This window comes from Ornithorhynchus anatinus, chromosome X2 (assembly GCF_004115215.2).
Source record: "Ornithorhynchus anatinus isolate Pmale09 chromosome X2, mOrnAna1.pri.v4, whole genome shotgun sequence".
Lineage (NCBI taxonomy): Eukaryota > Metazoa > Chordata > Mammalia > Monotremata > Ornithorhynchidae > Ornithorhynchus > Ornithorhynchus anatinus.
Window position 1 is genome coordinate 3,113,845 of NC_041750.1, and position 13,967 is coordinate 3,127,811.

Sequence of the window (13,967 nt, forward strand, 5' to 3'; positions counted from 1 at the left end):
GCGAGGCACCCTGAAATCACTTTTTTTTTTTCCACATTTAACAAAGTAGAATGATTTTTAATGATGCACAAAAGACGTGAGGCGCTCCGGCTTTAGTCTCCCAGGAAATCACACCTTTTAACAAAAACAACCGGGACCCGCTCTCTCGATGCCAACCTGCAGAACTTGCCAAACGTGCCGTGTTGGGGCTTGAACTTGCTAAAATTCTTTCCGTACTTCGGAGCAGATGACGAGAGGACGACCGGGACCGCCCGGTGGGGCGGGGGCACGGAAGACCACCCCGATGGGGGTGGGACGCTACGGACTGCGGACGGCCCACCCGTCCCCAGAGCGAGGCCCGAGACCCCGCTCCGCCCCTACTATACTGCATCTGCAACGACCCCGCTCCCGCCGTCCCTCTGCCGGGTCCCCCGGCTGAGGCGGTGAGCCCCCCTTTTCCCGGTGTTTCACGCAGTGCTTTGCACAGAAGGGCTAACCAGGAGACCGGCAATGAATAGAGAGGATAAAACTCGCCAGCATCCCCAAACGAGGCAGGACGGGCAAGCGTCGAAGGCGGGCGATGGCTTGGCAGCGGCCCCGAAAGAGATGTGAGACGTGGCGTGGGCTAGTGGAGACAGCCTGGGCCCGGGAGTCAGAGGATCTGGGTTCTAATCTCGCTTGTCTTCCGGGGGACCTTGGGCCAGTCACTTCACTTCTCTGGGCCTCATCTGGAAAATGGGGTTGAAATCTGCAAGCCCCAGGAGGGATAGGGACCGGGTCCAACTTGATCTGTTTCCATCTACCCCAGCGCGTAGTACGATGCCTGGCGCCTAGTAAGTGTTTAACAGATAGTATAAAGACGAACTAAAAAAACCCAAAACCCCAAAACACCCGATGTTTCCTTTGGACTTTATGCTTATCGGAAAGAGCCCCGGCTTGGAGGTCAGAGGTCACGGCTTCAAGTCCCGGCTCTGCCACTTGTCGGCTGTGTGACCGTGGGCGAGTCACTTCACTGCTCTGTGCCTCAGTTACCTCATCTGCAAAATGGGGATTAACTGTGAGCCTCACGTGGGACAACCTGATCACCCTGTATCTCCCCCAGCGCTTAGAACAGTGCTCTGCGCATAGTAGGCGCTTAACAAATACCAACGTTATTATTATTCTTTCCCATTCGTGAGCTCCTCATCCCGAGGCAGACGCCTCCGTCTCTATTCTGACGCTCTGATGGACGCTGCGCTCGTGCCGGCCTCCTGAGCGGCATCTGCTGCCCGTGGGAAACGCCGGCCTGCTGTCGGGCCGCCGAAACCAGAGCCGTCTGGAGGGAGAGCGAGCCGCCGGCCAAATCCCCGGCTCCCGGCACGCGCCGGGGACGCCTGCCGTTTTCTTTTTCAGGCAGCGGGCAAACCTAAATGAGAGACAGCGAGGCCTAGTGGGTAGAGCCCGGGCCCGGGCCTCTGATCGCGGCTTGGCCACTTGTCCGGTGGGCCGGTCCGCTTCACTTCTCCGGGCCTCGGCGACCTCATCTGTGAAACGGGGATTAAGACCGTGAGCCCCACGTGGGCCAGGGACCGTGTCCAATCTGATCACCTTGTATCTACCCCACTGCTTAGTACAATGCCCGGCACCTTGAAAGCGCTTAATACCTTTACTGGATTCTCTCAAGTGCTCAGTACAGTGCTCTGCACACAGTAGGCTGCGCTCCCGAAAAAGAACAAAAATCTGCTGCCCGCCTGGCCGAATTCCGGGTAGAAAGACCACGGGTCTATTGTTTTAGGCCATTCTCAGCGCTCCGATTTCCCCCTCTCGGGTCTCCCCGCCCTGCAGTTACGTACGCGTACTCATCTGCTATTTTCCCACTTCTGATTTATTTTAACGTCTCGCTCCTAGGGACCGTGAGCACCCGGTGGGCAGGAACTGTATCTACTCCCTCTGTCGACTGTATTCTCCCCAGGATTTAGTCCAGTGCTCTCCACAGACCGAGCGCTCCAAAATCATTATCATCGGGGCGCTTTTTAAGTGCTTATTACGGGCCGAGCGCTGTACTAACCGCTGGGGCAGATACAAAATAATCAGGACTCACATGGGGGTCGCAGTCCAAGTAGGAGGGCGAACAGATACTGAAGCCCCTTTTTGCAGATGAGGGAAATGAGGCCCGGAGGAGTCAAGTGACTTGCCCAAGGTCACGGAGCAGACACGGTCGGGGAGCCGGGATTAGAACCCGGGGCCTCCGACCCCCGGGCTCTTTCCGCGAGGCCGCGATGCTTCCAGTAAGTAAACGCCGTGGTCGGTCGGTCCCCGCGGGAGGTCATTCATCACTCGGATAACAGGTGTATTAAAAAAGCCAAAAACCCGAGAAGGTGGTTGAGACCTCAGACACTCTGAGATATTTCTGATTTTTTTTCTTCCCCTTCGATACTTGAAAAGCGGAAAGTGCAGAAGAAAAGAGGCCTGCTGGAATTCAAGGTCTCGAATATCTGCCCAAGGACAGTTATTCGGCTTTCATGCAAACTTTGTATTCTGGAGCTCAAAAAATTGCTTCATTTCGTTTGCTCTCTGCAAGGATTCCCAGCCCATACCGTACCGAGACAGAGAAAGAATACCCAAGGAGGCCGAGAGGGAGATGAGGTCAGAAGTGAATGCGGAGGCTTAAGTTTTTCTCAACGTCGCTGCACCTCTGCCACGTGCCCCTCGGCCTCAAGTTGAAAAGGCAGATGATTCGAGCCGTCCCGAAAACACACACACTTCAGAACAACGGTCACGTTCCGCTAAGCATTAAATGACAGAAGATTTGACGGATTCAATTAAAAAAAAAAAAAAACCCCCAACAACAAGAACCCGACCGAAGAAACACAAAAAAACAGAGACCGACCATCTGGACGGGAGAAACTGCAACCGCATAAGGTCTTTGTTTATCGACCCATCAGGCGGAAAAACATCACCGGGGTGAACTGCGCTAGAAGGGGACCTCGTAACGGCCCCGGGGGTCGGGGTGAAGGTGGTATTCGATGGCCCCGCCGCTCGTAGAGTCGGGGCTTGGTATAAATGTGAGAAAATATCGTTTAGCCATCTTGTTTCGCCAAACCGCGAACGGGCTGTGAAGAAAACACCACTGAAAAGGGTGCGGGGGGGGGGGGGGAGGGGAGAGGGTGGGACCCGTCTGATATTGAGTGGCCCGGGGATGACGGTCCCTTTGAACATCTCGTGCTCGGACCTCACAGGGTCGCCTGTCTTTCTCCCTCCCCTCTCAGGCTGGGGATGACGGTGGTGAATCGCCCGTGAAACGGACGAGTCCCGGGGACCTTGGATCTTCTCCTTGGTTCCGGGCGTCCCTTCTCTATCTCTGGGTTGCTCCTCCCCGGCTCAGCGCCCTCCTTTTCCTCCGGGTGACCCTCAGATCTCACGCCCGGCTCTCCCGGCTTGTCCCCTGTGGCGGGGGAGATGGGATTTCCTCGGGCCAACGGGGCCTGCCCCTCGCCCGGGACCCTTGACCCCAAAGCTGCCCCAGACCGCCACTTGCCAGGGGCTCTGGAGGCGGGGAGGAAGGCGGCCGGCGGACTCGGGGCGGGGAACGGTGGCCGGCGGACTGGAGATGAGGGTGCGGAGGGAGGAAGAGTTCGACGTTCACCTTGGGAACAGCAAAGCGGGCAGGCTTGGGGAAGGAGGGGACAGAGAGAGCGAGAGCGAAACCCCGAAGCCACCAGTTAGAGCGGTTTTCGTTCTACGAGAGAAACGGCGGGTAACTACGGGAGATGGGGAGGAAGGCAGCGACGTGCCGCTTACGGCGTATTAGAGAGATGATACGCGCCGCTCTATGTAGGTTAGGTTGAAGCGGGGAAAGGACGAGGCTTCAACGGCCAACCCTTTTTTGGAAACTCCCAGATCTCTCCCTCCGGCCTCGACCTCCGAGCTCCTCTCGCTTCCCCGCTCGGAGCGCCAACGCCCCAGCCTCCTCTGGCAAAATGCCCCCCTCTCTCCGTAACTTGCCCGACACTGACCAAGGCACCCCTCCCCTCGAGAGAGACGCGGGGTCTGGGATCACCTCGAGCGCCCGGGGAGAGTCGGACCTCTCCCGGAGCCGGAGAAGCACGGGGCCGGCAGCGAGACGGAGGGAGGGGTGGGGATGAAGGGCCCAACCCAAAACAAGCCGGGGCGTGCGGCGTTTAGCGCTCCGCACAGAGTAAACACTTTCCAAGATGGGTGGCTCCCGGCTCGATACTCACACGCCCCGGCCGGCGTAACGCGCAGGGGCCGTTTTGAGCCTCTTGGGTTGAATAGGAGCTAGCCTTCCCAAACCGTGGGGGCCTGGCTTCCAACCCGACAATTTCTATCTACCCCAGCGCCTAGAACAGCGCTTGGCGCATATTAAGTGCCTAACAGACAGCCGTCGTTTCTTTCTTTTTTTTAAAAAACGGCCTTACGATCCACGGGGATTCAAGCGACCGGCACGTTTTAGGGAGACGCCGATGCAGCCGAGACCTCGGAGAGCTGCCGTCGGAGTGGGCGGCGAAAAAGAACGAACAGGTGACTTCAGGCGACGCTCGATATAGCTCGCCAATCGCAGGGGTCCGCCAGCAGTTTTAATCAGCTTGCCATTCCACAGGGGTCACCTCCCCGTCGACACCTCCATAAAACCTGGACCTGGATTTTATTTTTCCCCCCCGCAACCCTACGGAAGGGAAGTTCTGACGCTTAATGGTCTTTAATCCCCAAGGCCACCTTGATGTCCCCGTCTCCTTTGACGGTTTCAGAAGGCAGGCCCGCTTCTGAGACTCGGTAGAAAGGATCTGGGTTCCTACAGATGCTTCCTTGATAGTATCTGGGCATTTCACATCGCACCAAAGAAAACAGAACTAATTTATGTCCTTTTCATTTGGCCGCAGAAAAATATTCTCTGTGAAATCGTGCGCTCCAAAAAACTGAGTTCGGAGGCGATGCATCTGCTCAGATTGGGCTTTGGAAATGGATCTGAATCTTTCCGAAGGCAGCTCTTGGCTCGGGTCTGCTTTCAAACGCTCGTGACATCCGATCCTCCCGGGGACAACCTGCCGCCGGCAACTGCTTTCTCCCTCGTACTGCGCTCTCCCAAGCGCTCGGGACAGTGCTCAGTAAGTACCACCGGCGGATCGACTGCCCTTGGACACGGTACGGCCCGCACTGGGAGGGAGCTAGTGCAGGCAACCCCTTCTGGAAAACAGGGAGAGAATCTCCGCCTCCCCACCTCGCCCCCTTGGTGAGCGCACTTTGAGGAGAGAGGCAAAAAGGCGCCCGTCGGCTTCAAGGGGGCCGCGAGTGGAGGGCGAATACCCGCGAGGATACCGTTGACGGTAACCGTACGCGTTGAGCGCTTACTAGGTGCCGAGCGCCGTACTGAGCGCTGGGCTAGGCACGAGATCATCAGGTCCCCCAAGGGCCTCGCAGCCTAAGCACGGGAATTGAATTCCCGCTTGTGCCGGTGAGGGAACCGAGGCCCAGTGAAGTGAGTTGCCCGAGGTCACGCAGCAGGTACGGGGTGGAGCCGGCAAGAGGACTCAGATCCCCTGACGCCCGGGGCCCGGGCTCTTTCCGCTCGGCCACGCTGCCGTCCTTCCAGAGGGACACCACGGTGGGCGGGGGGTGCCGGGATCGGCGGGCGTTTCAGCTTGTCTTCGGTCTCCCCGCCGCGGGCGATCCCGAGAACGCGCCCGGCCGCCGGGCCAAGTCTAGAGGGGGCTGGATTTCCCTTTGGGACCGAGGCAGCTGATTTTCCAGGGACCCCCCACCTCCAGACGTGCGCGACGCTCATTCGTTTCGACTAAAACCTCGTTGTGGGCAGGGGACGGGTCTACCAGCTCTCCCGAGCGCTTAGTACAGTGCTCCGCACACAGAGCTCAATAAATACCACCGCCCGATCCACTGATCGAACTGGTCCTCGGTGGCCTGAAATCCCTCGAGTGGATGGAGCCCGGGCCTGGGAGCCAGAAGGACTTGGGTCGCGGTTCCGGCTCCGCCGCTTCTCCGCTGTGGGACCTCGAGCGAGTCACTTCACTTCTCTGGGCCTCAGTTCCCTCATCTGGAAAACGGGGACGAAGCCCGGGAGCCCCTCGTGGGGCAGGGACTGCGCGCGACCCGATTACCCGGCGTCTACCTCAGCGCTTAGAACAGTGCCCGGCACAGAGTAAGCGCTTTAGGAAGCTCGTTGTGGGCAGGGAATTGGTCACATTGTTGTTCTGAACTCCCCCAGGCGCTCAGTTCAGTATCCCGCACCCAGTAAGCACTCGATAAATGCGACCGATTGACTGACGGCACCGATCGGGCCTACCAAGCCTCCGGCGTTCTCCCAAACGCTCGACACAGTGCTCCGCACACAGTAGGCGCTCTGAGGAGACCACTGGTTGATGGGAAACAGAAAGCTCAAAATTCTCCCTGTTTGATCCCGACTGCCGTCTCTCTCTCCTTGCACGGCAGACTGACCTGTGTAGAACGTAAGTGACTAATTCTGGTCAGCCACCGCTGAAATTAACGTTCTTCGAAATCGGGTTGAAAATTAGTAATGCGTTCAATTTGCCGGCTAATGTTTCCCACTGAATATTTCAGCGGTATTAACCTGGTCTTTACCGCTATAAATCCAAACGTACGAGCCACTAATTTCGCGAGGTTCATTTTACACACGCCCACGTACCGGGGCCGGCTTTACCTAACGGCCCACGGAGCAGGTGCTCGCCACACTCTGCACCCGCAGCGTGGGCGATGCCAGGTGACGCATCCCGGCGTTGGTTCAGAACGCCGCCGACCTCCGAGGTATCGGGACGGGCCCGGGGCCAGTCCGATCGGTAAGGGAATCGGAGCCCGTCGCCTCTCCGCGTTTTCGGGGGGCGGGAGGGGGACGACGGCGGCGGGTTCGCTTACCTCGATCAGTTTATTAGCGTGTTCGCGGAAAACCTGGGCGTATTCCTTGACTTCTTTCTCGTTCCCGTTCTTCGCCGCCTCGATCAGTACCAGAAGCGGCACGTTGGTTTCCAGGAAGGAGTCGGAAACGTGGTCCATGACGGCTTTGCGGAGCTGACGATTAAAATGTTAAAATCGGAACGTTACTTTAGCCGGAAGCCAGGCGGCCCTTTTCTTTCTCCCCCCTCTTGCAACCCGATCTCCACTCGAAGCCCGAGTGGTTGGACTTCAAGTTTCACAGCTTCGCGTCGGAAGCCGCCTTCTCGTCGGTGCCGAAACGTGGACAAAACTGTCGCGTCGCTGCAGTCGAACCACTCCGGTACCGCAGGTCGACTCGGTGGCTCTCTGCCCCCGTTTCGTATTTGGGCAGGGAACCGGGAATTTCAAAGATCGGTTCTTTTCTGTGTACGTATGTGTGGGGGAGATAGAGACACGGGCGCGTTTTAGGGCTCGCCGAACTGAGATTCAAATATTAACCAAGAAAAAGGGAAACCAGGAAAAAGGAATGCTGGTCTGAAAATCAGATCGGTGGACGGGCCAAGACCTTTAACGGCTCGGCACAGGGTTGGCTCCAATTGCATAAAGGTGGACACGCGAGAAACGAAAGGAACAAAAAACAGATCCTACGCCCTCGCCGACAGATTTCCAAATTTAACACCGTCTTGTCGATCCACCTCCAAAATTCACGCGCCATTAAAAAAACACCAGGAGAGACCTAGGAGCCGACGCATTTTGCAGAACCAATTCTAAATACAGTGAAGAAATTCTGCCGTGCTTTTGGGATCACCGGGTCGAGCTCATCCCTGGAAGAACCCGGCCCCGGAAAGTCGCTCCCGGTGGGGCGAGGGGCCGCCCCATAAGCTCGTGGCCACGGCCGAGAGAAGAAGAGCGGCGGTCCGGGCCCGCCGGCATCGCTGGGCCCGACGGCGACTCCGTCCATAAAGTCATCGCAGGAAGACCCAGCTGGTCCCAAAAGCCGCGTTTTCACAACACTGCTAATTCTTTGGCTTAGGTCCAAAGTGGGGGAATCAGTCCAGACCTCCGAGGGGGGGTTCCTGAGCCACTGAGAAGTGACCGGTGGGTGAAAAAGAGCTAGAGAGGGGCCATTTCTCTGCAGGAAACCCCTCCCCCTGCCCCAGGACTGGATTCCCTAAGACAGGATGGCCGGGAATTCGGTCACGTGAGCCCAAACCCAGAGGGGTAACGGTCAGAAGATGGGGCGCGGAGAGCCACCCCCCCCCCCGTTCCCCTTCCCCGGCACCCGCCCGCCCACAGGGCGCACCTGTCTCCGCAGATCCCGGGTCTTCTTGGTCATCTTGTCGATGGCCGAGTTCAGCGCATCGCTTCTTTCTTTGCGGCCGGCCTGGAAGACAAAAGAGGGAACGCGGTTGGATTTCTCGGTACCTCCCAATCGCTCCACGGTGTTAACTGAGCGCTTACTATGTGCAGAACGCTAAGCGCCCGGGGGAGCGCAATCCAACAGAATTAGCAGGCACGCCTCCGGCCCGGAACGGGCTTCCCAGCCACGGCAGTCCTCAAACCGGCCCCCGAGAAACGGACTGCTCTCACACGGGACAGGGAAGGGAGGAGGGAAGAGTCAGGGGCAGCTACTTATACGACGCCACTCGCTGGGGCAGGTTGTATTTCTTCCCCGCGGATCGGAACGGAGGTCGTCTCGGCGAGACCGACCGCGGCCGAGAGTCGGTCTCCCATTCGACTCTTGGTTCAAAGGACCGATCTGCCTTTCGCTTTCAGGCCGAGCTGCGCTAATCCCATTCACGGAACCGCCGTCCTCGTCCCGGAAGGCGGGACAAGGTCAGGCCCGGACTCTGATGAACTCCGCCTGCGTCTTCAAGCGATCCGAGATAGGAAAGACGGCTCCGGCCCGCGAGCGGTGGATGGGGAAGCCCACGAGCCCCCCGGCGGCGGGTTGGAAATCGGACAGGAGAAACAGGCTCCGCTCGATTATCTGAGTTCCGTTTCCGGAGGGTTCCGGACTGCGGGTGTAAATCGCCGACGCTCGGGAGGGCGAGTCAATCTGACATCTGGCCAGGAAGCTTTCCGGGCTGAATCCGAGACCCGACTAGCCGGGTACACTGGGGCGGGGGCGCGGCGAGGTGACGGATGGGGGAGGGGGAACGAGTACAGCTGTCTCCCAGTTGGGGTAAACCACACAGCTAGGTACAGAGCGCTCTAATCGATCAAACGGGGGAAAAAAAATGTAGCTTAGATAATATCCCACTTGAAACACTTTATCTCCGAGGGTGCAAGACAGGGCTCTTCCCAATCGGCCCCCTTCACCAATGAATCCACGGTATCTACTGAGCGCTTCCCGTGTGCAGAGCACTGGGCTGAGTGTTTGGGAGAGGACAGTGGGCCGACCCGCTCCCTGTCCACGAGGGGCTTACTTCACCGACCAGAATCACAGTCAGAGGAGCAGCGTTATAATAACAATAATAACGATGTTGGTATTTGCTCAGCGCTTGCTATGTGCACAGCGCTGTTCTGAGCGCTGGGGGGGAGATCCAGGGTCATCAGGTGGTCCCACGTGAGGCTCACAGTCTTCACCCCTATTTTACAGATGGGGGAACTGAGGCACGGAGAAGTGAAGTGACTCGCCCACGGTCACCCGGCTGACGAGTGGCGGAGCCGGCATTCGAACCCGTGACCTCTGACTCCCAAGCCCGGGCTCGTCCCTCTGAGCCACGCTGCTGAGGAGGAGCGTGGCCTAGAGGAAAGAGCCCAGACCCGGGAGTCAGAGGAGCTGGGTTCGAGTCCCCGCTCTGCCACGTGTCTGCCACGTGACCTGGGCCGAGTCCCTTTGCTTCTCTGCGCCTGAGTTCCCTCCACCGCTTAGCCTGTGAGCCCTGATGATTTTCTATCTATCCCAGCGCTCAAGACAGTGCGTGGCACATAGCAGACGCTTAACGATTCCCACCGTTCTCGTCAGGAGAGGGAAATAGCCCGTCGGCCTAATACGAACGTCAGGTTCAGAGATCTCTCCGACATCCGGCGGGACTTGAAGATGGAAGCTTAGGCCGGCCCGGAGCAACCCCTGGCATTCGCGTTGTACTCTCCCGAGCGCTCAGTACACAGCAAGGGCTCAATAAATGGGACCGATGGATGGATACGCTCCCAGCCTGACACGGCGCTCCGCCCGCGGGAGGGGTTCGGCCCTCTGGTTGGCCGACTCCGACTCTGAGCCCGTCGCTGGGTCGGGACGGTCTCTATCGGTCGTCCAATCGTGCGTTCCAATCGCTCGGTACAGTGCTCTGCACACAGTAAGCGCTCGGCAGATACGACCGGACGAACGAAGTCATCATTCGGCCGTTCCGTGTCCCGCTGTTCCTCCGCCCCGACCCAACCGCCTCCCTTCGGCCGAGCGTCTGCGGAAACTCGAAAGCGGGACGAAACCGCCACCGGAGGGTTTAACGGGAAGTACGTGGAAGGCGTCCGCGCAACGCAGCCCTCCCTCTCCCCCCGCCAGATCCGTTAACTCGGTCTTCGTCAAACCTCCCTGAAAATCAATTCGTCTTTCTCGTTACCTCGGGAAATGGAGCTTTCTACCTCATTAATCAGGAGAGGGGGCAATTCAGGAGCAGGTATTCACCAAACCCATTACCTTCTATTAGAGGGATTGCTTTCCCAATTGTCGCCTTTGGACAGGCAGCTCCAGGCACCCGATCTGGGGCTTCGGCGCGTTCGGACGACCGGCCGCGCCGCCCGCCGCAGAACCCGCTCGATGAAGGAGGTCAGGATCGGCTGGGGATCGGGCGGGCGGGCGGCCGGGCGCCTTCTCCGACTCCCGGCCGGGAACTCGTCTCCAAGCCCACTGCCGTCTTTACGTGTTCGCTTTCGGTTGTCAGAGGAGATAGCCTGATGAGAAAGACGCGCTCTCTCCGGGGAACGGCTCAGCTCGATACTCCCCTGGGCATCGATACTCCAGGGGAAACGGGAGAGCCAAATGGTCACTACGCCATTCCTCCCGTTAGATCGCCTAGCGCGGCTTAGTGGCCGGAGCCCGGGCCTGGGAGTCCGAGGGCCACGGGTCCCGCGCCCGGCTCCGCCGCGTGTCGGCCGGGTGACCTCGGGCAAGTCGTTGCACTTCTCTGGGCCTCAGTTACCTCATCGGTAACAGGGGGATTCAGGGCGTGAGCCCCATCTGGGACAGCGACTGGGTCCAACCCCATCAAAGCCGGCGCTCAGAACAGTGCTTGGCACGTAGTGAGCACTTAACGAGTACAGTTATTATCACTTGTCCCAGATGTTCTCACCCGGTGGGCAGGGAGCATGTCAACCGGCGTTCAGCCCAGGGCTCTGCACAAGGTTGACGCTCAATAAATACCACTGGCCGGCGACTCGCAAGCTACTTAGAGTTCCCTCTTGGAGAGGGCGACCCTCCACTTGAAAAGACGACGTCAGCCCACCCCGAAGACCCTCTTCTCCTTCGGGCCACAGGGCCCAGCCACTCGGCACAGTGCTCCGCACCCAGGAAGCGCTCAATAAACCCCACTGTGATGGACGGTACGGAGAGGGCACGGACCGTCTCTTATCTGCTGCCGACCTGTACGTTCCAAGCGCTTGGTGCAGCGCTCTGCACATAGTGAGCGCTCAGTAAATACTACTGGATGAATGAACGACCGAAAAAGCGCAACCCGGCATTCTAACCGTCCGTTCGAGGCTTTGAAAATTCTGTTCTTTGCAGGTGGAAGGTAAATTGAACCACCTAAAAATCCCCCGGAAGCTGATTATGTCACCAAAAATAATCACCTGTGCTCCAAGAATTGGATTCCTTTTTTTCACCCTTCCAAACCAGCTACCCTTTTCTTAAAATAAGAACTGAATGACATTTCAGGGAGACTAAAACTCAGGGTGCTGAGGGGGAGGGAAGAGGAGATCCTTCACTAGAATGTCTAAACTCGGAAAACAACTATGTAGAAACGAGCTCATTTCGGTTAGGGGGGCTGCGGAGAGAACCGGAAGGGCTAATTAATTTAACAGGAGGCTCTAATTAATTAAAGACTGCGGCGGCAATTAGAAAGCCAAACAAACATAAAGGAGCTCAGCAAACCGCCGTTACCCAAGGACGGACTGTGCTCAAGAGTCAGCCACTGGTTCGGAAGCGTTAATCAAGCCCCCCCCGCCTCCCCGCCAATTAAAAAGCGGGGGCCCGGAAATTCGGCCGCGCTCCCTCGAAAGAGGGGGTGTGGGCCTGGGGGAGGTGGAGGCGGAGGAGAGAGTCGGAAAGGGACGGAGAAGGGGATAGGGGAGAATGGGCGACGCTCAGTAAGCACCCTGACGACTCTCGGGGAACGGGCGGCGCCAGATCCGTTTGGCAAAAGGCACGATGACGAAGACGGTGACCATTATAATAATAATGTTGGTATTTGTTAAGCGCTTACTATGTGCAGAGCACTGTTCTAAGCGCTGGGGTAGACACAGGGGAATCAGGTTGTCCCACGTGGGGCTCACAGTTTTCATCCCCATTTTACAGATGAGGGAACTGAGGCACAGAGAAGTTAAGTGACTTGCCCACAGTCACACAGCTGACAAGTGGCAGAGCTGGGATTCGAACTCATCACCTCTGACTCCAAAGCCCAGGCTCTTTCCACTGAGCCACGCTGCTTCATACCATACCATTATGGTATCGGTGAAGCGCTTACCACGCGCCGGGCACCGGACTGAGCGCTGGGACACCGATAAGCCGATAAGGTCGGACACGGTCCCCGTCCCGCCCGGGGCTCACGGTCTTTATCCCCGTTTTCCAGCTGAGGGAACCGGGGCCCAGACAAGTGAACCGACATCCCCCGGCAGACAAGCGGCGGAGCCAGGATTAGAACCCGGGTCTCCCCCCTCCAGACCGGCAGCTGGCTGCAGACAGACAACGCGCCCGCCGACCCCGATCGACTGTCCTCTCCCGAGGACACGGTCCGGTGCTCTGCTCCGTAAATACCCTCGACGGATGGCTTGCTCTCCCAAGCCGAAGGAAGCCTCCGGCCCGCGCGGCCCCGGGCGCCCGCGCGGGAGGCTTCCCGGCGTTCCCGGCCGGGGCCGTCCCCGCTTCGCTTGCGTTCCCAACCCCGGGCAGGGGGAAATCTGGCGGGTCCAACGGGCCGTGGGGGGGGGGGCGACGGCGACTAGCCCGAGCGGGAAGTGGGGGCCGCCGCCGCCGCCGAAGGAGCGCTCCGCTTGCCCCTCTCCTCTCGGGGAGAGAGACCTCCTGCCCTCCCTTGATTTTAGAGCTCTGCCTGCCACCGGGCACCGCCAGCTAAAATTAGCCTCGCTTGGGAGCCGGTGCGTGGAGAGACAAGCTCAGACACACACATACACACGCCCCCCGCTGAGGCAGCCTACGGCCGGTCTCCTCTCCCTTCCTCTCCGTTCCGGGCCCCCTTTGTAAAAGAAAGCGTGGTATTTAAGTACTTACCATCCACCGGGCCCCCGCACTCGGCGCCGCAACGCGAGCTCATCGGTCGGACACCATCCACGTCCCCAACGGGGGCTCGCCATCTTCACCCCCATTTCAGAGAGGAGGCGGCTGAGGCTCGGAGAAACCGGTCGGATTTACCGAGCGCCTAGAGGGCGCGGGGGACGGGGGCCGCGTCCATCCCGATTACCTCCTATCTATCCCGGCGTTCGGCACCGTGCCCTCAGTTAGCGCTTAACAGACACCACGATTGTTCTTAGTATTAAAATATATATATATATATATATATATAAAATAGAGAGAGAGAAAATGACCAGAGCTGGAGCCCGGTATTCAGGCTGCGTTTCTCTTACAGTTTTAGGCCCCCGCTGGCCTCCGGAGATACACGCTAAGAGTCGCTGAGAAGCTGGGCCTCCCCCTCTTCTCCCCAACCCCACCCCAGGCGCTTCTAAGTTCAGTCATTCGATTCGATAGTATTTACTGAGCGCTCTGTGCCGGGCGCTGTAGTAAGCGCTTGGAATATTTGATTCGTCAAGAGACTGTCAACTGTGGACCGGAAAAGCTCCCTGGGGGAAGGGGGAGGGAACGGACAGAAGCAGCGCCGTCTAACGGAAAGGGCCCGGGCCCAATCCCGGCT

At 58.5% G+C, this 13,967-nt stretch overlaps 1 protein-coding gene across 3 annotated transcripts in view; it reads right to left on the reverse strand.

Annotated features, from left to right (window-relative positions):
* CTNNA1 (catenin alpha 1) overlaps positions 1-13,967 on the reverse strand; it is a 114,243-nt gene that overhangs the window by 20,999 nt on the left and 79,277 nt on the right. For 2 of the 3 annotated variants that reach the window (XM_029053079.1, XM_029053080.2), the window contains exons 8-9: positions 8,186-8,266; positions 6,865-7,017 (exon numbers count right to left, since the gene is read on the reverse strand). In XM_029053079.1, the coding sequence (XP_028908912.1) occupies positions 6,865-7,017; positions 8,186-8,266 (234 nt within the window). Of the gene's footprint in view, positions 1-6,864; positions 7,018-8,185; positions 8,267-8,514; positions 8,534-13,967 lie in introns of those variants that run through there. The other variant, XM_039910479.1, reaches the window with a different exon arrangement.